The following is a 22,141-nucleotide window of genomic DNA, read 5'->3' on the forward strand; positions in this document are numbered from 1 at the left end:
CCACCTATGTCCTGGCCGATGTGTATTCGGCCCAATTGACCTCACAGTTTGCCCGGCCCGCCCATGAGGCGCCCATCAACACGCTGCAGCGCCTGCAATCGGCCATGATACGCGACGGCTATCGTTTGTATGTGGAGAAGGAGAGCAGCTCCCTGGAGATGCTGGAGAATGGCACCGAGCTCTTTCGGCAGTTGTATGCCCTGATGCGACAGCAGCAGCCCGATGGCCATCAGGGTTTCCTCATTGACTCTGTGGAGGCGGGCATAAAGCTCATTGCCGATGGCGGCGAGAACAAGGCAGTGCTTGGGGGCAGGGAAACGCTCTACTTCAACATACAGCAATATGGCGCCAAGAATTTTCAATTGAGTCAGAAACTGTACACCCGCTACTCTGCGGTGGCTGTGCAGATTGGTTGTCCCTTTCTGGACAGCTTGAATGATGTGTAGGGAATGGCATTTTATGTGGATGTAATTTGTGAATCATGTCCACTTTTCCTTGCAGACTCATCCACCTGTTTGAGGGTGGAATCCTGGACAAAATGACCACCGCAGAGTACACCGCTCAGTCGCGCCAGATGACCAAAGATCAGGCCCAACAATCCAAGGAACTGGCAGCCGCCGAGAGCGTCAAGGCCAACTCCAATGCAAAGGGCAGCGAGGCCCAGCCCCAGGACCTCAATCAGGATAGCGAAATTATCAGTGCCCTCAATCTAAGGATGCTACAAGGCGCCTTTATAGCCCTGGGTGTGGGTTCTCTGGCGGCAGGTGGGCCTACCAAAAGGATTAAAGGTAAATTCTATTTTTATTTCAATATTTTTTAGCTTCTATGCTGCTACTGGAGCTGCTTTTTCCGTGGTTGCCACTCGCTAGAGGTTCGAGGCGTTGTTACCTTCGTTGTATGCGTCGCTGGCGTCGCCTCAAGCGTTCCGCTCGCCTCTTAACCGTTCGAATCTTCGCACCAAAACTGGGATGAAATTACCTCAGGCTCTTTGGGGGTCTCTGATCGAGGGCTGGCACCAAAACCCAAAACTAATTCTAGTGGGAAAAGTCTACGAACTGAAGGGAAGGTCTTTGCATTGTCAGTGGGAATATTTATTTCCACTTTAGTTTTGGAATAAATAAGTGCACTCTTTGGTGTTTTTAATTCGTATTTTATCCTCGAATTTAAATCGTCTCTTGGCTATGCAAATCTTTATCTTAAATTTATGTTTGAAATGCATTTCGGCTAAGTCTGAAAATACATTTAATTCTTGGTGTTGGAGTTTTTTATTGGCCATCAATCAATCCACATTAATTTCATCACTCTGTGTGTTCCTCTGTGCCTGTCTTTTGGCCATAATTGATGTGAGCTTTTGGCCAAAAACACACACAATCAATGCCACGCTCCACCACTGGTGTCTATACAAGATGTTGCTATAATTAATTTGCATTCAAGAGATGCGGGGCTCCAGCTACAGCGCTGCCACTGGCTGATGCTCCCATTGTCAGCAGTTGTTGTCGCTTGTTTCTCAAGTCTTTTGTTTGAATTTGTTGTTGTTGTTTTTGGTTTTTTTGTATTCGTTTCGTGCGCTCCAATTCCAATTCCTATTTCTCAAGCAAAACATAATTTTCGTAATAATTTCCCATTTCCTTTGCCACGGGAAACTGCGATAGAAAGACAGACAGAAGGGCAGCAAAAGCAGAAGACCAGCAGCAGAAGAGAAGGCTCTGCAGTGTTAACAAGAAATACAAATTCCCCCCCAGGGTCAAACGGTAGCCGAAAGTTTTGCTACCTTAGAATTGAAGAATTAAAGGAAAGTATTCGATCGAAGAAAATGTATGTAACAGTGTCAGATTCTTTATGAAGCTTTTATAAAATGAAAACATAATCAAGTATGCTTTAATTTAAAATCAAATATAAAAACTAGAAATAATTTTTAAAAATAAATCTAATTTAAAAATTAGATAGTTAAAAATAAAATATTATAAAATAATAATAATAATAATTAATAAAATAAAATAATTAATAAAACTACATTTGTTGCTTCAGTGGTTATTTCTTAGTCGTTGCCGTTATTGGGATTTCCTTAATTGCACCTTGAAGCCTTAATGTCTAATTTTCTGTCTGTTAAGAGGCTCCCTTTCGATAGAGAAGTATCCTTTAGTCGTAAGACACTTTAGTCCTACTTAATATCCCTTGATTCCGGTTCCGATCCATGATTTGTTCACAATGTAATTAAACAAAAACAAAAAGCAACAAAAGGCAAAAAAAAAAGTTAAAAAAAGCAAAGAAAAAACTGAGACAGAAATTGAAACGTCTTCCTCCAGTCCAGTGCCGCGCGGTGCCCGTCGTCCGCTTTGGGGGTAACAAGAAATTAACTTTTACTTTGGTCTGTGGTCTGCGGTCGGTCACTCTGTAGAAAGTGGTTCTAGCCAGTTTACCGGCATTTGCAGGCCATCAAGACATCGACATGGGTAAGAGTACTCTCGTACTCGTACTCGTTCCTGATGGGTTCCATTCCAGATACATCATTACCATTACCCTGAGCTCGCCGCATGCACAAGCTCTGTGTTCCTCCTTCAAGTGTCAGCCGATGCGAAAGTCAATTGCCTCTCAGTTTCGGATTCCCCGTTCTTCATTCCAATTCCATTTCCATTTCTTTCGGGTTTCAGTTTCGGTTTCAAGAATTCCCCCATACATCATTGTCATCTTCATCTTCATATCGTGAGATGGAGAGTTTCGGTTTCGTTTGGGGCCTCTTTTTGGGGCATTATACGAACATTATTTGTTTGTTTGTTTGTTGCCATTGCAGCTGCGGATGGGACTGGGACTGTGGGGCCTTAGAAATATTCGTATGGTAACGCCTTGGGGCGTACCAACAGCCATTACTAATTATATAGTTTCTATTTTTTTTGGCTTTCCAAGGGAAATTTATGCTGCCTGCCCTTTTTGTACGGCCAGAAGTACTGCCACAGAAGTGGGCTATAATAATAACAGTTTGTTGATGGCATCGGATGATTGTCGGCTGGCATCCAAAAGGTTACCAGATCGCCATTTGAACGGATCGTGTGATTCAGCACATGTTCAACATGGGTGCCATGCCATCTTCTCTTCTACTCTTGGGAACAACACACACTTTAAGCAGATACTCATGATTTAATGAGGCTGCGATTGTACTTCCCTTCCCCAAAGAGAATGTGTATAATATATTTTACTAACAATTTAGCTTTATTGTTTGGGGTGTTCTCTGTGTGATAATGGAGCTTATAAATTACTTTAATTATTTAAAGCTGAAATTTAAACAATTGAAAGTGTTTCTTCACACAACACGCGATGCTATTAAAATTGTATTCAACATATCTGACAGTTTGCAATCTCTAAAAAGTTCACATACTTCCCCAGAAGTTTCATGGAATATTGTGACTTTATGACATTTTTTAAATTCTTAGATTAAAAAATGAAATTTTTGGATAATTTTTTCAAAGTCTTTGATCAATTATTTTTTATAGACAAAAATAGATTTATTTTGTATTTTTTCTGAAAAGTTTTAGTTAGTTTTAGTTTTTTTTTGGTGCCCTGAAACTTGAATGTCTTTGAAATCCTTAGAGAAAATACACCTAGAATCCGAGCCAAATTATCTGTGTTGCTGTATAAAATATATGAAGTAGGTAATAGAAGAACAGTAATATTTCCGCTTGGGTTTTGGATCATTGAAGACTTTAAGAATATTTGTCTCTGCTCAAATTTCTTCTGGAAGTTCTAGTTAATCCTCTGGTCCGCTTTGAAGCTCTGTCACACTTTGGAGCCTCTCTTTCTCAGCAGTTTTCAGCTTCGTTAACTAAAAAAACAAATTCTAACCGTTTCGCTTTCTTATCTTGTATTTTCGGTTAATTTGTGTGCCCCTTGCATGCACAATTGGGTCACATAAGCACTACCTCAGAGCCCGTAGCCGTACCCCTACCCATATTGTATCTGTGGAGATATACAAATTTGTTTTCGACGCTTCGTTAATTTCCTTCCCCACACTCCCCCCACACAATGCACATACTCGTACAACCTCGTAAAACTCGCATTAAGAAGTGTTTCCCAAAGTCACTCGGAAGCGGCCAGGTAGGGGGCCAAGCCCCAAGGCAAACAAACGCCTAGCTTCCTGACTTTTGAAGATACTTCGAAGTCAGAGTCGGACTTGGATAAGTGGGCGTGGCCAGGCCAGGCCACCACGCATATTGCCTTGCCTCATATACTCGTATGTATGTTGCAATATGATGGTTGGATGATGGATATATGACTGCTGGATGGCCGGCCAAAGATTCAATGTGCCGTGAATTATGGCTTGCCATTTCCATTTCGGTTGGATAACAGTTGGGTGTGGGGGAGTGGGGAAGAGATGCCCTGCTGGGGAATAGGGGAAGCGCTCCACGAATGACCATTGCTGTGATTGCATATTGCAGGTACAGGGAGGCTTCTTTCAGTTGGAAAAGCAACAGGGAGACCCTCTATAAATCCAAAAGCAGTCGTCTTCCGTAGAAGAATTTTATAGGCCGCAATAGATGGAAATATATCGTAAGCTCTAGGAAATTTCTCTAAGAAAAGTTCGACTGTAGGCAGAGACTGTAGGGAGTGATAGTAGGTGGTGGCTGGCTGTATACTAAATCAAAAAATCTTTCCACATTTCCCATTTGATCTGTGGAACTTCTCCTGTGGATTGAAGTGCAGCAGACCATGGCCGTGGCTCTCAATGCGCCTTTGTGCCTCCTCCGCCAGCGGCGGGCAGCCAAACGTCAAATTAAAAAAACACTTTGTCCGCCTGCAATTGCTGCTGCTACAGCAGCAGATGCTGCCACAGATGATGGGGGATACTGCTGCTGCTGCTGATGCTGATGTGGCTGCTGTGGATCTCTGATGCGCTGCAATCCAGATCTCAGCGAAATGAAAAGTCATCATAATCAACAATTTTAAAATATTAGTTTACAGAAACCGCCATCGGCGCAGACGTTCAATGATAGTGAACTTGATTTGGGGCCAATTTTCTCTTTCATTGGGCCTCCCTCCACTGGCTGCACTCTGATCGATCCACTGGTAGCCACTGCCACTGCCACAGCCACAGCCGGTTCCTGGTGCAACTGCATGCAAAAATGCCAATTACTTGGAGTCGTACCTCGTACAGAGTGTTTGTGTGTTTGTGTGTTTGTGTGTGTGTGTCTGGGGTGCCCCTCATCGAATGCCGACTGCGGCACAGTTTTTTACAAAAGAATCTGCCATGTCTGGCCACGCTCTGGAGTTGGAGTTGGAGTTGCTGTTGGTGTTGGTGTCGTTGGCGGCTTCGATGGAAACCTGGCAGCCAGGCAACCACTTTCTAATCTCTTACCCAGCCACCGACTGACTCTCCTCGGACTTGGCCACAAATTTTGGGCCCACTCTAGACTGCGTCGCCGGCGTTTGCTGAGACTTTGGCATTGGCTTTGGCTATTTTTATAGTATACGACTACCAGTACATGGCATTTTTTATTCCGATATTTTCTTTTTCCTTCTTCTGCCTGTCTTTTTTTACTGTTTTTTTTACTGTTTTTTTTTTTTTTGGCTTGGGCTTGTTGTATTTTTTGGCGGATGCGCAGCCACTTTCCCAGTCTAAAATGCGGAAAAATAGCGAGAGTGAAAATTCGTTTGCCGGCATAAATTAACTGTAAACTGTAAATATGAAAAGCGAATGCAATGCGAGCGAGCGAGCGGCAGCCAGCGGGGGGATGCGAAAGTGAAAACCCAATGCCACTTGCTTTTATTTATTGTATGTATTTTTTTCTTTCTGTATGTTTCCCTCGTCTATCTATCGTCTGCTGTCTGCTGTCTGCTATCTGCTGTCCGCTGTTACCTTCCCCCCCAGTTCTTGGCCCCTGCGATAAAACGCGACTCATTTGCATGCAAGAAACCAGCAGACGAATGCCGAAAGCCCCAAAGAGATGCCGACGAGAAATAAAGTAAAGCATGGTTCCAAGCGTAAGTGAATAGATGTAGGGGATACTACTACCATTACTACTACTCGTAAAATTGGAATGGCATTTGGCATTGGCATTGGCATTGGGGGTACTCGGTCATTAGTTTGGACTAGAGTTTGAGGGAGGAGAAAGCATACTTAAGCTGAGAAAATGTAGCATCCTTTGTCATACATTCTAAATAATAAAAAATCAATTTTAGATAAAGAATTTTTGCATATGTCGTACTATGCATACATGTATAATATCAGGCAAAATTATTTCCATTTTTTTATCTTTACCTGAATTTGTACTCCAATTCCTGAAAACTCTCTAAATTTATTTAAATTCATTACCATTTATCTATTTAATTTTTAAAAATATTATTCGTAAACTTAACTTGCAGAAACTGTCTGTAAAACCACTAAAATATTTGCATTTTAATGGCATTATATACTGGAGTTTTCCTATTAAATATTTTAAAATGTTATAAGGCTATGCCGTTCCACATTAAAATTTGAGCTTAGAGGTTCCTTAGGTTAGAACATTTTTTCTAAATATTTCAGCAATGACTTTTTTTATCAATCCAAAAATTGTTACAGAAAATTTCTTGTTGAATTCTTTCAAGTAATAGGAACTTTTTTTGCACAACATTCGAAAGAGTTTCTCCCGAGTATGTACCTTTCTTTCTGCAAACCCGAAATTTCCTTTACAGCGAAATTTGCTGTACAGATTAGTATAATTTATTGACGTTTCTTTCTGCGTTCCCAAATCTCTACTCAAAAGATTTCTAGAGCACATCGGTTGGGGTGTAATTTATGGCCATTGAAGCGTTTCCAATTCTCCAGCAGTTGAACCACCCGACAGCCTTAGGGTATATGGACAGTCGATGATCCAATATCTCTGCACTTTCGGTGTTCCCGCGTTAATCTAACCGTTAGGCTGTTACAACCAAAATGTACACGGCATAGGAAATTTCTCCACGCACTTGCTGAGCTGCTTTACTTTGGATGGACAATCCATACACTCGTACTCGTACTCGCACTCGCACTCGTATAAGTATTTCCAAGCAGTTGCGTTGCTATTTTTATGGGCTTTTTGAAAGTGTTTTCGGGAGGGGGGGAGGGGAGGGGAGCTTCTGTTTGTTGAGCAGTGCTTGCCATGAACTTAATTATAATAGCAGCTACTCGTGGCAGTCTAGCAGTGATCGTGTTTTACACACAGACAGCAAGACCGAAAGACAGTCGTCGTGCGGACAAAAGGTACCTACCGATGTACATTGTTCATAAACATATATATTAACAAATCGCCAGGCCACGCAAATGTTGAAATATCTATGTAGTTTTTCCTTTGAGCTGAAAACTTCAAAACTCTACGAGGTACATATAGGCGTACAAGTTAATGCAATGATGTGCAACGGAGCGTGCAGCATGGAAAATGTTTGCCGCCTGCCTGCCTGCCTGCCCAGAACGTTGAACCAAAAAATGAATTTGCAATCAAGACATTATTGTTGCTGCTTTAATTACCACAACTATCCATCTTCGTGGTAGAGTCTTCCAAGCCATCCATCCAAAGCCAATCCGTGGTCTTTTCTTTCTTTTGGGTTTTGCAATCCGCAGCTCTGCCACGAAGTTCGCGCTCCAAAAGCCACAGCCACAGCCACAGCTACAGCTACAGCGTCCATTGTATTAAAGCCAGCCAGCAATTAATTTTGGGCAAATGAATAAAATGAAAATTAAATAAAATAAAAATGTAAATCCGCATTAGAGTTTGAAGGCTGCTGCGGTGCTGCTGCTGCTGCTGCTGCGGTGTCTGTGGCACTCTGTGGAGGCGGCTCTGGCTCTGTCGGCGGTGGCAACGACATCCATCCACAGCTGTTGCGGCAGCTGACCCAAATGTGGCAGCCAACCTCGCACACTTCGTGGCTTTTCCACAAATGTGCAACATGACCAATAATTTGAAAGTGTAATTTATGACGGCACCGCCACGGAGCTGCTGCTACTTAAAGCTGGAGCACAGGCAAAAGGCGAAAACAGTTTTGATTTTTAGTTCCCAGAAATGTGTTCATATCCTGCATAGGTTTCTTTTTGTAGGGGCCAGAAAATGGGGCGATAATCTATTAATATTGTGGATGCCCTGACAGCATTAAGGGGTGTTTTATTTCCTACCATATAAAACTATTCGTAATTTGTGCAGGAAGTAAGTTAGGGGCGAAAAATCATAGAGAAAATAGGAGAAATTAAGTAAATCATACATTAATTATATTTATTCTATTTGTACATATGTATGTACATAGTTCCGAATAAACTTGAATGGCTTTATGGCTTGCCTAACCTCATTACCTTACCTGCTGACTTACCATTCAATCATGCGTTCATCATATCCATTCAATGATAAAAACTTCTAGTACCAATGCTAGTACGAATAAGTAAGTTCTTGTAGCGCCTTTTAAGCACAAAGTATTATAAATACAAGATAAACACCTTCTCTATTCATCGCTTTCATTGCTCACTGCCTTTGAAAACGGTTTCATTTGATAAACTATAAACGTGCTTTTGACACGACCAAAAGTATGCATCCCTAGATTTCTGTTGTGATTTTTAAAAAAAACCTCCTGTAAATATGCTTTAAATTATTTTAAAAACCTTTAAAAATATATATATATTTTTTTAATATTATAATTATATTATTTTCTTTATCTATTTACATTGTATATTCAAAAAGCTTATATGATGGGCTTATAATATCATTGTATATTCATATGGTTCCAAATAATATTCATACGAAATGTACACCAAAAACTCTCCTAACAAAACTTAACTGTCTTTAGTACATTTTGATTTATTAAGCGGATAAATTTTAATCACAATACTGTTTCTTATTTTCCCCTAAACTAGCTTCAATGGAACCCCGCTGGATTCGGAGAAAGAGGAGACTCGGCCCTAGACAAAACGGAGAAAACAAATACTCGTAGATGGAAAGCAGTGACAGAATGAACGTTCAAGCCCAAAAACGGTAACAATAACTTAATACTAAAAACAATTGTTGAAAGTATACTCTGAACCGGTTCCCTGGCTTAGTGGTTCACGTTATCCATGCCATGGCTGCCTAGCCGCATGTGAAATGGCGTCAAATTCAAAAATGGAACTCTAGTAGATTTTGCAATGCATGGAAAATGTATGTATGTATGTATGTATATAAAACAAATTCGTAAAAGCTGATTCACAAACCTTAAGCACACTTACGGGCTAATTAAAAACTAAAATATCACGCACAGGCTCATTATCGCATTATCATTGCTAGCTATCATCGAATTATCATAGAATTAGTAAAATTACGAGTATATACATTATGTACAGTGCTTAGAATTGGCTAACATGGTTCTGTTACCCCGCTATAGAGGCTGGGGTGGCTTTCATCCGCTCATCGCTAGATACTCATTCCTGTGGCGTGTTCTATGTCGTATCGTTCCATTTTGTCGATTATCCTATTGTTGATCACTTCCTTCACATTGATGGACCAGAGAAAGTCATAGTGATTCCAGTCCGAGTAGGGAATGCGGTAGAGCTCGGCGCAGGGCAGCAGGGAGGCCAGATACTCGACATCCTCGACGGCAGACATGTAGTCGTTATCGCTGTAATACATGTGGACGCAGCTGTTTATGTTTTTCACATTGTAGGCGGGCGGCGTGGCCTGCTGGTAGATGATCTCGTTCTGCTCCCGGCCATGATCGTACTGCCGAAAGTCCCCGGAGTTATACAGCTGCAGGTAATGGATGATCTGACTGGTGGAGGCGCCCGCCGGATGGGTGGCACAAACGTCCGTTAAAAGGGTCTAAAGGAAAATGGAGAGATTTAATAAGGATATTGGGTAGAGATTGATTTGGGATCCTCACCTGATTGAGATGTCGCGTGCCCCAGCCACCGATAAAGTCGAGCAGGCCCGAGCACAGGAACTTGAACATGGATCCCTCCGAGCAGACATGCTCGCACATCAGTCTCTGCATGCTGGTGATGGGCAGCAGCTCCATGCTGCCTAGCACCCAACTCAGGAATGAGGGGGAGCCCAGGAAGATGCCTCCCAGCTTGGACAGGATGAACGAGTGATTGCGCATGTAGGCAATCGGAGCGAGTAGATGCACCGATCGCACCTTCTCGTTGTACCACGGCAGCGAGGACATGAGCACAAAGAACGTCGTCGTGCCCTGCGAGTGGGCGACAAAGTGCAGCGAACTGGCACTACTCGCCGACAGGGCATAGTCCAGCATGGCAGCCAGATCGTACACCCCAATCTCATGCCAACTGAACTTCCAAAAGTCCGAGTTATCCGGATGGATGTGCTTGTGCTGGCGGGAGTATGTATTGCCCCGTGCATTGCCCAGCCACACATCGTATCCCGCATCGGCGAACATGTAGGCCAGCGATGTTTCCGGCCCATTGATGATCCAGTCATCGGAGGCACAGAGTATGCCATGCTGCAGGAATACCACTGGCTTCTGGATCGTCTCATTCGACAGCTGTAGCTGCAGCTTCGGGGATGTGGGAATGCGATAGATGGTGAGAATGTAGTCATCGGGCGTGTGCACTGTGTGTTCCTCCACCGGATAGTTGTGGTTTGTGATAAGAGTGGCCTGCAAAAAAAAAGAACAAACGCTGTTAAAGAATCTTTAATTGCCTTTAAATACTCCCGAAATAAACTCCTTGGTGCAAGATTTCTTGTATATACCCAAAGTATCTTTTAGATAGCTCCCAAGTTTCCTTGAAGCATTATTCTACATTTCATTTAACGATCAATCTAGCCAACTATCATTGTATCTACGGCTATCTATCAGCTGCACAAGTATATCTGTATGTGTAGCTTTTTGCACAAAAAAAAGCGTTAGACAGCTGCTTCGTTTTAGATAATGTCAAAAAAAAAAGCTGCGAGGTAAAGTGCTTTCAACACTCTCGCCCAACCCAACCCAACCCAACCAGCCGATCCGCCTATAGAGACCAAAGTCCAAGCACAAAGAGCGCGTCATAGCAGACCGACGAACGATAAGCATGGGAATAATAGAAACGTCGAGCAAAAAGCAAGGAATCAGCCCATGTCGTGGGCCATTCATTAGGCATTATGCTGATCATCAGTACTACATACAAACATTTATATGGACGTATATATTATATATATAATCTACAGACATTTTGGCAAGCTTTCTTTTTGTTTCTTCGATTAGCGCAAGAGTTGATTTGTGGTCTAGCAATGGCTATACATAGTTTCGTACTTAAACATCTTATCGGAGGAGCAGAGCGGAGCGGAGCAGAGCAGCTGATACTCACTCGTAGCTGCCGCTCGTATCGGGGGATCAGAAGCAGATCGGGTGATCGCTGCTGCTATCTGACTTACGTGTCCCCTCCCACCACAAACACATATGTATGTACATTATTATGTTCACTGCGTTCCCCCTACACACAAAAAGGAATATATATGACCCGTACGCTGTTGATTTTTTTCGCTAATCATGCGCGAGAACGGAAGCACTTTACGGGCACGACAACACATATAGGAAGGGGGAAAGCCTGGGGCCTGCCTGGCGCATGTTCTAACAGAAACTACAGAATATATTTATCACTAAGTGCGAAAGACTTATCAAGAAGCATACATAGGCTTCATATGTCATGCCGATACTCTGATAAAACGATCATATCGAACAGCGATCAGGTGTGCAAAAGTTAGCAGGTGTGGAAACTTACCCAAGTGCTCAACTATCTCTCAATTTTTCAGTGATTCATATTCATATGTATATTCATATTCACTCATATTGCACTGCACTATGTTTGAGTTGTCTGCTTTAATCATTCGAATCTGCCCTAGACTAGATCGTCTGCTGATCTGTAAAAACCAGAACCCTTTTTCTATTCGTTTTGATACTAAGCAAATGCACTTTAATCTCTCTGACTATTTCTTTGTTTTGGTAATCTTTGAACTGCAGCAAATAAAATACACAAATTTGTGCAATTATAGACGGCCATATAATCGATGAATCGTTTTTTAAGTGGTCTTGTGTTTCTTTTTCAAGCAGACTCTGTGAGTAAGTGGCCCAATCTAATCGGGGGGAAAGTTTAGATATTATGAATTTCCGATTGTCTAGATTCTAGAGCATGACCTTCGGAGCGCATAATGTTGCATGCTCCATTCTATGATTTATTACCCCCAAATTGGAACTCCCCTCTTGATCAGGTATTCGCAATGCTGGCCAAATTGTCTAATTAGCGTTACCCAATATCTGGCTATCTGGTCGATCTTTGCCAATCTTCCAGCTTGACCAGTTTTGGTTGCACACACCGCACATTCGCTTACCGTCACTTTGTGGCCATCCACCGACTCGATATGTCCGCTCAGCAGCAGCAGCAACATCAGCAGCAGCAGCAATCGGGGCACAACCGATTTGCAGTTGACGCCGCCGCCGCCGCTGCTGCAACAACTATTGGTGGCAGACCATTGCATTAGCCGTTGGTACAACATTTTGTATGTGTGCTCGCAATATTTTGTAATAACTTTTTGGTAGTTTCTTGCAGGGAGCGTTAACTCCGTTAACACGGTTAGCTCGGGAACAGGAACAAGCGCCGTCGAAGTCATCCAAGCACTGACACAGTTTGGCCTGCGTGCAGTCGGTTTTTGTTACCTCCTCTCTGCTGGCCTGATGGCTGGCTGGCTGGCCAGTGGGCTGCCTGCCTGCCTGCCTCTCGGATTTACGGCTCTACGAGTCTATGGCTCTATGGCTCTATGGCTCTCTGTATTTCAGTCACCTGCCAAACAGCCACCAGAGACGTGGCCCCTTCACGGCCTGCTCCGTTGGTGTTACGAGCTGATACTAAAAACTAAAACTACGAATATGGGTTTCTTTCGTTATAAATTTTGTTCGGCTTGCTTGTACATTTTTTTTGTTTATAGTTTTTTTTCCTATTTTTTGTTGTATTATAATTATTTTTGCAATTGTTGTGTCGTTAGTTGTGCACACGCGCCTGCTTTGATTTCACTTACACTTTTGTTTTCACAATGGTTTTAAATCGTTTTTCACGCGCGCTGATAAGTTGGTCGTTCCATTGGGGTCCATCGATGCTGCGATGATTACTTACACTCGCGTAGTACACTTAAAGTACGCTCTGACACTTAATCAGCAGCGCGTTGCACTTCATGGGTTTATAGTATGTATTTTGCAATTGCTATTTTCAATTAATTATGCGTAATATTTGCGACCATCTGCTATGGCTCTTGGCCGATTTCCACGAACGATAGGCAATAGAACAAGGCTTTCCGAATCGATTGACACTGAGGGCATCCGGCGCGTGTCGTTATTCTTCAGCAGTGTGTCACCTTAAAGGGCACAAAGTACATGCATACAAACTCTCTTCAGGAAATTCACTCTCATAGAGGAATACTCGGTACGAAGGCCCCAAGCTGATTAGAAATTTCTGCCGACTCTCTGCGATCAGGGAAAGTGACGTCAATGTGAACTTTTGGACAGACGACGACGACTGTCCGGCGACTGGTCTGGTCTGGTGTGGTTGTGACTGTGGTGTGGAGAAGGTTGTTCAACTGCAAGTGAATGAAATCGAATTGCTGTCAATTTAATGTGCACATATGCTATTGTATTGTATTGCATGGAGATCAGGATGGAAGGATTCCCGGAAGTCATAAATAATCGTACACAAATACATACATATGTATCTCTTGATCCAATCGAAAGTTTGCTAATCTCTATAAAGATTATTAACCGAACAACGCCTCAATGATTGCCTTATCTGCCAGCCAACAGCGATTCGGGACCACCCATTAAAGACTTTGCCTTTGTCTAATTATAACCCTTTACGCCTCAGTACTTTCCACTCCATAATCAGTTTTGGTTTTTTTTTTTTCGTGGGGGGTCCTAAGTTTAATGGGGGAGATGATCATGTCAATGACTGGGAGGGGTGAACAATGAAAGATGACATTTAGAAATGATGTCAAAGATGAGCTCAAAGATGATCTCAAAATATAAACAGTAGCTCTAGAGTGCAGGTGTATTTAATTAGCAATTCTACTTTGTTTTGTGACTGTTATTAGTCATTTCCTAAGAAAAGTTCAGCCACAAATATGAAGATCCATAGATAACTCTAGAAACATTTCAGTAGGTCATTGTCGCCCCAGGCAATCTCTCCCACGATCTGATTATGTAGGCTCCCCTCTGGATGACTTATTTGTAATGAATTTACGGGTATATGCAAATTGTTGAAAGAAAAGCTTTAAAATCCGATTCAATCAATTTCCAGTTGCAAACTCAATTCCAAAAAATTAACCTTTTGCTTGTCTTTTTTTATTATTTATTTTATTTTGTTGTTAGGCAAGGTCGCATCTGCTGCGACCGGTCTGAAGATCCACTTCCACGCAAGATCGTTGAGCGAATGAGAAATGTTGAATGAAATCTTTGTCTTACCGGCACACAGTCAACGCAAGTCACACCACACAAAGTTTTCCCGGCAATATACGACGTGAAAATATGAAATGTTTGTTTTGTTGTTTTTGTTTTTGTTTTTCTTTCGGTTTCTGCTGTTTTCTTTAATTGAATTTATTTATTTATATACCGGCTCGTGCCGCTCCGCTGCCTGTCCGATGTCTGTGCGTAAATTTTCAAACTACGAATAAATCTAGCTTAAAGATCGTCGGCACTCAGACGACGAGAAAGCTCGCAAAAAGCTGCTTGTCGCTCGGTTCGGATCGATCGGATCGGATCGGCAAAGCTTTGCATGACGGAAGCAGCAGAAGAATCAGCTGTTGTTGTTCTCTGCGTTCGCATTCTCTGCGGCGTATGAGTGTTGTGTTCTTTCTGAGGAATTCTGTTTACAAGATAGCGGCTCATACCCACAACATCGTAATACGATTTTTGTTTACTTCAGAGCCTGATTCTGGGGTAATGGGACATATCTAGTGGGTTAATATCTAATCAGAGGGCGGACGACACACAACGTTTGCGGGTCAAGTTCAACCAAACAACCGGTTTCCTATTCGGCTGTGCAACTATTACCGTTTCTCCTCAGCTTTCTTCCCCCCTATCGTACGAGTATCGCATCCATCCCACTCTCTCGGAAAGCCCCCAAGCACTGGCCTAACATGTTTTAAGCACCGTCGCGTCGCGTCGCTCCAAAATGGGGCTTGTAATAGCAGACATTTTGCAAGCAATTTCAAGGTTAATTTTGCAAATGAATTTTGAATTTTTTTCGTATCTGCTTTAAAACGTTCAACGCATGTCACGAAACTGTCGGTAGCATTTGGTTGCACGTCGTGACAATTGGGCGGAATCTGAGGGAATTCTGGCAAAGATTGTCGAGACGGAATTCTGCTTTTTTCAAGAACTTTTTGAAGAAGATTCTTCGCTTGAGTTTGGGGTTTGGCTATGATATAATCAAGAGAATATAAATCATATAAGAAATTATGGACACCACAGCACTTTTACAAATTAGGAAATACGGAAGAGACGTGAATAAAATATGAATTCAAATCAATAATAAAATGTTTTGCTTTCATTCGAAGTCAAATTTTAGTGCATTTTCCTCAGTTGAAAAATTCGAATAGTTCCCGAAATGATCATTGTTTTTCCATTCAATTTGGTATAGTTTTGAAAAGCTTTAATTAATTTAGTACCTCTTCGTCTTTAAAATATACCCGAGGCCTGCCAGGTAGTATAACGCCAGCAGCAGAAACCATAACAATCTTCGATTTATGAGCTCATTTTGCTTTACTCATGCACAGACTTTTCGCAAACACCTTCCCACGCTCGTTGTGTGTGTTTTTATTAAAATTTGCAATCATTTTTTGATTGACGTTCACACGTGGAGCAAGAAAATAAAATTGTTTAGCCAGGTAAAACTATAGCCAAGTTCAAAGTCCTATCAGTAGATCATCTGATAGTTTCTCCATTGGAGAGCAACAAACATTTAACTGATTTTTACAATCAGAAGAATTTCTAGGGGCTTGCTCCACTAAGTTGGGGGTTTCCGTAATTCCGTATTTCAGATCACCTAAAAGATACATTTTTTACCCACAGTAAATGTTATTTTTTTTTATTGAGTTGTACGTTCCACACAACTTACAATGTTGTCAAAATTGTCATGTGGCTTAATTCTAAGACGCTTCGCAGATAAAGTTATGTGTCTGATCGCAATTTCTGTCGTTCATTGCACCTTCGGCGTTAAAGGTATGTATCGAGACGGAATGTTCAGAGTTCACTGAGTATTGGGTTGGTTTTCCTGCCAGGTGAAAGAAGGCTCCCTTGATACCAGTAGTTGTCGAAATAAAATGTACAATTCTTCGAAAAAGTCCGTTCCAAATACTATTACATAGAAAACGAAAATAAAACGAGCTGGCAGGGAGCCTTGAATAAATGCCGTGAGATGGGAGTCCATTTGGTGAGTCTGCAAAGCGAGGATGAGATGAAGGCACTCCGCAGAATGCTAAAGTCGTACCGCAACTATTGGGTAGATCTTGATACCAGTAGTGGTCGAAATAAACTTTTTTGACTTTTTTGAAGAGTTATAAATTTGTAGGCTTAGGATTTGGTATTTCCTTCGGCTCGGATGCCGAATTGCAGCTCTAATTTTTCCATTTTCGCCTGTGTGCTCTTTTCCAACTCTTCCTGGATCGCCATCTGCCTGCCAAGAGTCTTCAACTTTTCTTCCATGTGCACGATTTTCGAGAGCGTATCTGCCGGCTGTTTGGCCTCACAGGACTCCACTCGCTTTTGCAGGATGGCTAGGTACTCCAGGACCGGTTTTATAGCTCCGTAACAGTAGCCTCCGCACTCGCCTTGAGACTCATCCACCTATTGGTGAGCACCGAAATGTTTTTAGAATTTTCGCAGCCAATAAACGGAATATTTCACTCGCCTCACAATGCTCGCACAGAGATCGCCCAAAGGTTATCGCCAATAATATAATTATAATGGAGCACCGCATTGCTATTACTTCTTCGAACGCAATATAAAAAAGGACTGACAGCGTAAGCAGAGTATAGAGGTATTTAAACTGCCGTTTCTTTCGTTGCGAACTGATAATAAAGTGAAATGGGATAATCCCGGCAGACGTGAAAATCTTCCATAGCATAGCTGATGGCTTAACTTTCAAACGTCAAGCATATTAATCTAAGAAATGGGGTCTAAAGGGCACAAAGCTAAACGACCCAGGTTCTTTTCACTGAGCTTCACGTTCTCTCTACATTTATCAACAGTGCGCGCGCTCTCGGTTTGAACATTCAAAAGTCAGTAAATAAAAACCGAAACATTTCTCGAAATAATATTGCAATAACAGATTATTTACTAGTTTTATATAAAAACAAAAACGAAACCCTTTCTTTTAGCGTTTTTCTAAATGATTTATTCAATATAATTTGGCTTTTTAACATTGCGCTTAACAGAAAATTAACATTATGTAGCAAATGAGTAGTTACCGTGTAGTTTTATTTTGTTTTTTAAATCCATTTTTATACACAATTTAACTAAAGGGAGTCCTTAAGATTAACCAAACTTGTAGAAAATTGCTTAATAAGTCTAAAAAAATTAAAGAAGTAAAGAATATCTACAAGAACACTTAACAAACAGTTGTTACGAACCTCTTTGTGGTGGGGCAAGGCCGGCTAGCCAGTCATCCCAGGGCTGGATACTTCCCAAGCCCTCAGGTCGCACAACAAACCAAACAAATCGATCATCTCGGACAACAATTGAAACAGCTAAAAAAAAAACGGAAACTAACATAACGACACATCAAAAATAAATCATACTCGGCAAAGGATCAGGTTGTGGACCAGGTTGAGGTTTTGGTTTTATACCTCCGACGTACCCATCCTAAAAGAGATCCGGATCAGACCATCTCGGGTCTCCCTGCCATGTGCAGCATCTTCATCATTCTCTCGTAGTCTTGGTTCGCCTCCCCCCCATTTTAAAAACTTAGCACTTCATCTTTTCTTATATTTTCAACTTAAATCAACCGTTACACACATTTTTTTTTATATTCGAATAACTCCTATCTTGGTTTCAGGTCGACCTCCTAACCCCCATCCTAAACTCTTCCTCTCTTGGACCTAAGTTATGGGTATGGGCGTATTACAATATATATATGAAGAAATAACTATAAATAAGGACAATAACATATAAATACAAATAAATAAATATAATTAAGAGTAAATAGATAAATAAATATATAAATAAATATGTGACGGCCTAGTCGATTTTTAAGTATATGTATAAATTTGTATCGGATTTAATTCAAATTTTGTTGGAAGACGGGGACGATATTCTGCTTGGGGTCCACTTCCAGGCCGGGCGAGGGACCAGGACCATATAAACCGGGTGGTTGACACGTTCGTTGTATCTATATAGTTATGGTTAGTGCCACAGGGAATTCAAAAGCGCGCTTCCCCTTCAACCTCGGCCTTGCCACCCTGTCTGGAAATCTTTCCCCTTCCTCGCTACTATGCAAATTATTTCATCGATGTCCCTGAAATGCAACACAGTATTATTTTTTTCCGTGTTTTAACTCTAGTTGCGCACTTTTTTAAATACAGGGGGGTTAAGTGGGCTAAGACGGTGCTGCCAGACTGTGTGGAATTGCGCTCTCTTTCTCTCTCTCACCCTGGGCGTGCAAATGCGCTGTCATACGTATTGCCTCGCTCCATCTATCTCCCTTCTGCACTCATTCGAAAGAACGGGCAGAAAGTTTAGTGCTGGAATTTGTTAGAGAAAGAAAAAACAATAATAAAACGTTTTGCTTTCATTCCAAACAAAATTGAAGTGCTATAAATAAGAATCCAAGCCGGCTGTGTAGGAAAACCCTTTCGGATCAAGCGAATTGTGCAAAAATCGTCTGATATTAGAGAAATTGTAAATTGGTGTGTGGCTGGTTGCATAAAAGGTAACTTGTGAAAACGAACGGTGGCCAATATATTATGTGCTAAGGGTTCTTGTAAAGTGATTACGGCATGTACAAGACATAAAAGAGCATAGTGAAAGGTCGAAATAGTGGCGGTAGCCGTAGTAATTGATGAATTTTGTGTCGCATACATATTTTCTGTCTCATCGTCGCCATTTTTAATCAGTCGTTTTTCCCTGCCTTTTGTGTGTACACTATATTCGTCTCGCTTGCGCACTTGAACGTAGTTGGCGTCGCGTGTTTCAGTGCTGCAAAACGTCAAGCAGCAATTTCACATGCAGCTGGAAATAAATAAAATATAAGCCGTGTAGTTTATTACAATATTATACAATTCGCTTCGATCTGATCTTCTTTTAAAGTGACCTGCCTACACGATGGAAGACATCACCAAAAACATAATCTTCACAAATGCTATCAACGGGCAACCGGCCACAATCCAATATCAAACAGCAGACGGCACAATTCTGAAGCAGCCGAAAATAGAGGGTCAAAAAACGGAGCAGCAGCCAACATTTTACTATACAACAAATGTAAGTTGTGCATCGAGTTTCCTGGAACGGTATCGCTCTAATTCTTCTGTGTGTGGTGTGTTTTCGTTTTAGGGCAATGGAGGTACTGTAAATCTCGCACAGCTGGCTACCTCCGAGGACAACAAGACTTGCTACATAGCCCAGCCTGTGGGCGGGTATAACTATGCTCTGGTCAACGGAATGCCCCTCAATCAGGGCACTGCTCTGGGCATAGCCACAGTGGATGCCCAGGGACGCATACAAATCGTCAACCAGAACAAGCCGATAGCAGCGGTAAGTAGAACTTGCAGAGGAGCTCTCCAGATTGGATTTAAACCGCCTCTCTCCTTTGTAGAATACCATATCCAACATCAGCTTTAAGTGCGACGTCTGCTCCGACATGTTTCCACACCTGGCCCTGCTCAACGCCCACAAGCGGATGCACACCGAGGGTGAGCAGCAACAGCAGCAGCACAATTCCCAGCAGGGAGGCGACTCCATTGCTGTGGTGAATGCCCAGGGCATGGTGCAGGCGCAGAACATCATCAACAACGGGCAGATGGGTCAAATACAAATCGTGGCGTCCGATACGCTGGATCCGGTACAGCAGTCTGTGATGCAGCAACAGCAGCACGATTCCAAGGCCAACAAGTGCATCACTTGCGGAACTTCCATGCTGCCGCAGTCCAAACGAAAGGGTCCAAAGCAGGTCCGATGCGAGTCCTGCATGCAGGCGGAACAGGCGGCCCAGCAGCAGCAACTTTTCGTGGCGCAGGATGGTGAGTGGGGGCGCAAAAGTGCTTGTGAAACGAGACCTAACTCATTCCTTTGAAATGTAGGTCAAATGGCGCATCCCGTGCAGATCATATCAACCACACCACAGGCTCAGGCGCAGCTCCAGCAAATTGTAGCCTCACAGACGGGTGGCACGACACCCAAGCGTGAGCCAAATACCGGAACAGGGCACCATCCAGTGAAAAAGCGCAACTCCCAGCAGATGACCAAGTGCCAAAAGTGCAATGGCTCTGGCGTTGTGCTGGTCGGGCAACATTCGCACGGCACCGGAGCCGGTGGCTCGGTCAAGTCGTCCGTCACCGTCAAAACCGAGTGAGTAGTAAGCTAAAGATCAACCCCAAATCTACGCTAACAAAACCAAGGTGTTCGTCATGCAGGAATCCTTCGAAACCCTTCAGCTGTAATATTTGTGGTGGTCTATTCTCACGCTACTCGAGTCTGTGGTCTCACAAGAAGCTTCACAGCGGCGAAAAGAACTACAAATGCAGCATCTGTGGACTGGCCTTCGCCAAGGCTGTCTATCTGAAGAACCACGCGCGCATCCATACGGGGGAAAAGCCATACAAGTAAGAGTCATTTTATATTCTATATCCGTATTGTCTTACCAATGGTTTTTCTCCTCTTCGCGTAGATGCCAAACCTGCGGCATGCAGTTCTCCCAATCGCCACATCTTAAGAATCACGAGCGGACGCACAGCGGCGAGCGCCCATACGTGTGTGGAGTTTGCGACAAGGGATTCGCACGCCATGCCACGCTCTGGAATCATCGGCGTATTCATACCGGCGAGAAGCCTTACAAGTGCGAAATATGCGGCTCGGCCTTCTCCCAGGCGGCGCATCTGAAGAACCACGCTAAGGTTCACTCCGGAGAAAAGCCCTACAAGTGCGAAATCTGCTCGGCGGCATTTGCCGATCGCTTTGCGCTGAAACGCCATCGTGGCATCCACCAGAAGTACGGCCAGACGGCGCCCCGCCAGCCCGGAGCGGATGGAATGATAGTGCATAAGCAGGAGATCCCCGATATGGATGACGAAGCCCAGCAGGAGGTGATTATCGGTGGATTATAGATAAGAGCAACGAATGCCAATGCCAAGCCGATGATCAACTCCGCGGGTCCGGCAGCGCCAGAAGCAACACCGTCGGGCTACCATTCAGAAGGAACGTATCCCCCCACGCAGCCGTATCCCGGCTACTACTACCAGATGCCGCCACCGCCGCCTCTTCCAACCGAAACGGAGAGCGGTGCTGCTTTCACCTCACCGAGATACTGAGTGGACGGTGGGCAGGGAAGACGGGGAGGAGCCTAATCATCAGCACTACCAACAACACTAGCTAGGCATCGCATAGGATATATACATATACATAAATATATATATATTTTTTTTACTCTAGCTTTCCTGTAGGCTCTACGAAAACGCTTTTTACGTTAAACAAACGAATGAACCTAATTTATTTGGTAGTCTGTAACATACACATAGATATTCGTATAGGTTTAAATGCGTACATAAATAATTATATACATATACATATATAGACGAGTATGTGGTATGGTATGGTATGGTATCTTTAAGTGTTATAGTCTATTTCCGTATACAAATTGTAGGTGTAATTAAACGGATTTAAAGTACGGGGTCAGGGCGGGGTACGACAGGAGCGCATCGAGAAGCAAAAATACGTAAGAATCTGCGCAGGCAACAAACAACCACATACAGCTGTATATATTCAAGGAAAATATATGCATACGATATAGATACAAACATTGCGTTCGAAAACAATATTAGTCGTAAGCCGAAAACCATTTAAATACAATTTATGTACATTTAAATAAGTATTACCATAATACATAAATCAAATAAATATTTGAATAAAAATTACCATTTTTACTAACACACTCGTCTTGCTCTTCTCAACAATGGATATTTTTGGGGTCACGGGAGGCCTTGGCACCAGA

At 42.6% G+C, this 22,141-nt stretch overlaps 4 protein-coding genes across 5 annotated transcripts; 2 read left to right on the forward strand and 2 right to left on the reverse strand.

Moving 5' to 3' along the window:
• Window positions 1–19: 19 nt before the first annotated feature.
• LOC111082899 (ionotropic receptor 40a) lies at window positions 20–18,034 on the forward strand. The gene is made up of 4 exons (XM_022379142.2): window positions 20–442; window positions 502–788; window positions 8,846–8,963; window positions 17,996–18,034. The coding sequence occupies exons 1-3, from the start codon at window positions 105–107 to the stop codon at window positions 8,920–8,922; spliced, it is 702 nt and encodes a 233-aa protein (XP_022234834.2). The 5' UTR covers window positions 20–104; the 3' UTR covers window positions 8,923–8,963; window positions 17,996–18,034.
• LOC111082900 (lipase 3) lies at window positions 8,700–14,593 on the reverse strand. The gene is made up of 4 exons (XM_022379143.2): window positions 14,404–14,593; window positions 12,288–13,526; window positions 9,844–10,578; window positions 8,700–9,782 (listed from the first exon to the last, which is right to left on the reverse strand). Exons 2-4 carry the CDS (start codon window positions 12,564–12,566, stop codon window positions 9,378–9,380), a joined length of 1,419 nt encoding a protein of 472 aa, XP_022234835.2. The 5' UTR covers window positions 12,567–13,526; window positions 14,404–14,593; the 3' UTR covers window positions 8,700–9,377.
• LOC111082903 lies at window positions 15,998–16,953 on the reverse strand. The gene is made up of 2 exons (XM_022379145.2): window positions 16,850–16,953; window positions 15,998–16,785 (listed from the first exon to the last, which is right to left on the reverse strand). The coding sequence occupies exons 1-2, from the start codon at window positions 16,916–16,918 to the stop codon at window positions 16,513–16,515; spliced, it is 342 nt and encodes a 113-aa protein (XP_022234837.2). The 5' UTR covers window positions 16,919–16,953; the 3' UTR covers window positions 15,998–16,512.
• A 602-nt stretch (window positions 18,035–18,636) lies between the features above and the next one.
• LOC111082917 (zinc finger protein 239) lies at window positions 18,637–21,260 on the forward strand. 2 transcript variants are annotated; one of them, XM_022379162.2, is made up of 7 exons: window positions 18,637–18,868; window positions 19,246–19,416; window positions 19,489–19,689; window positions 19,751–20,174; window positions 20,235–20,502; window positions 20,553–20,756; window positions 20,822–21,260. In XM_022379162.2, exons 2-7 carry the CDS (start codon window positions 19,261–19,263, stop codon window positions 21,255–21,257), a joined length of 1,689 nt encoding a protein of 562 aa, XP_022234854.1. In that variant the 5' UTR covers window positions 18,637–18,868; window positions 19,246–19,260; the 3' UTR covers window positions 21,258–21,260. The 2 variants fall into 2 exon arrangements, with proteins under 2 accessions (XP_022234854.1, XP_022234855.1); XM_022379163.2 differs by having other exon boundaries at window positions 20,568–20,756.
• The last annotated feature ends 881 nt before the right edge of the window (window positions 21,261–22,141 follow it).

This window comes from Drosophila obscura, unplaced genomic scaffold (genome assembly GCF_018151105.1).
Source record: "Drosophila obscura isolate BZ-5 IFL unplaced genomic scaffold, ASM1815110v1 contig_179, whole genome shotgun sequence".
Lineage (NCBI taxonomy): Eukaryota > Metazoa > Arthropoda > Insecta > Diptera > Drosophilidae > Drosophila > Drosophila obscura.

Bases quoted from the DNA above. Each gene is read 5' to 3' on its own strand.
- LOC111082899 (XM_022379142.2), top strand. From the start codon at position 105: ATGATACGCGACGGCTATCGTTTGTATGTGGAGAAGGAGAGCAGCTCC. The intron at 443-501 runs GTAGGGAATGGC...TTTTCCTTGCAG, and splicing joins CTGGACAGCTTGAATGATGT to ACTCATCCACCTGTTTGAGG. The intron at 789-8,845 runs GTAAATTCTATT...CCCCTAAACTAG, and splicing joins GCCTACCAAAAGGATTAAAG to CTTCAATGGAACCCCGCTGG.
- LOC111082900 (XM_022379143.2), bottom strand. From the start codon at position 12,566: ATGACTTCGACGGCGCTTGTTCCTGTTCCCGAGCTAACCGTGTTAACG. The intron at 10,579-12,287 runs GTAAGCGAATGT...TTTTTTTTGCAG, and splicing joins TGGATGGCCACAAAGTGACG to GCCACTCTTATCACAAACCA. The intron at 9,783-9,843 runs GTGAGGATCCCA...ATTTTCCTTTAG, and splicing joins GCACGCGACATCTCAATCAG to ACCCTTTTAACGGACGTTTG.
- LOC111082903 (XM_022379145.2), bottom strand. From the start codon at position 16,918: ATGCGGTGCTCCATTATAATTATATTATTGGCGATAACCTTTGGGCGA. The intron at 16,786-16,849 runs GCGAGTGAAATA...GCTCACCAATAG, and splicing joins CTCTGTGCGAGCATTGTGAG to GTGGATGAGTCTCAAGGCGA.
- LOC111082917 (XM_022379162.2), top strand. From the start codon at position 19,261: ATGGAAGACATCACCAAAAACATAATCTTCACAAATGCTATCAACGGG. The intron at 19,417-19,488 runs GTAAGTTGTGCA...TTTTCGTTTTAG, and splicing joins CATTTTACTATACAACAAAT to GGCAATGGAGGTACTGTAAA. The intron at 19,690-19,750 runs GTAAGTAGAACT...TCTCCTTTGTAG, and splicing joins AGAACAAGCCGATAGCAGCG to AATACCATATCCAACATCAG.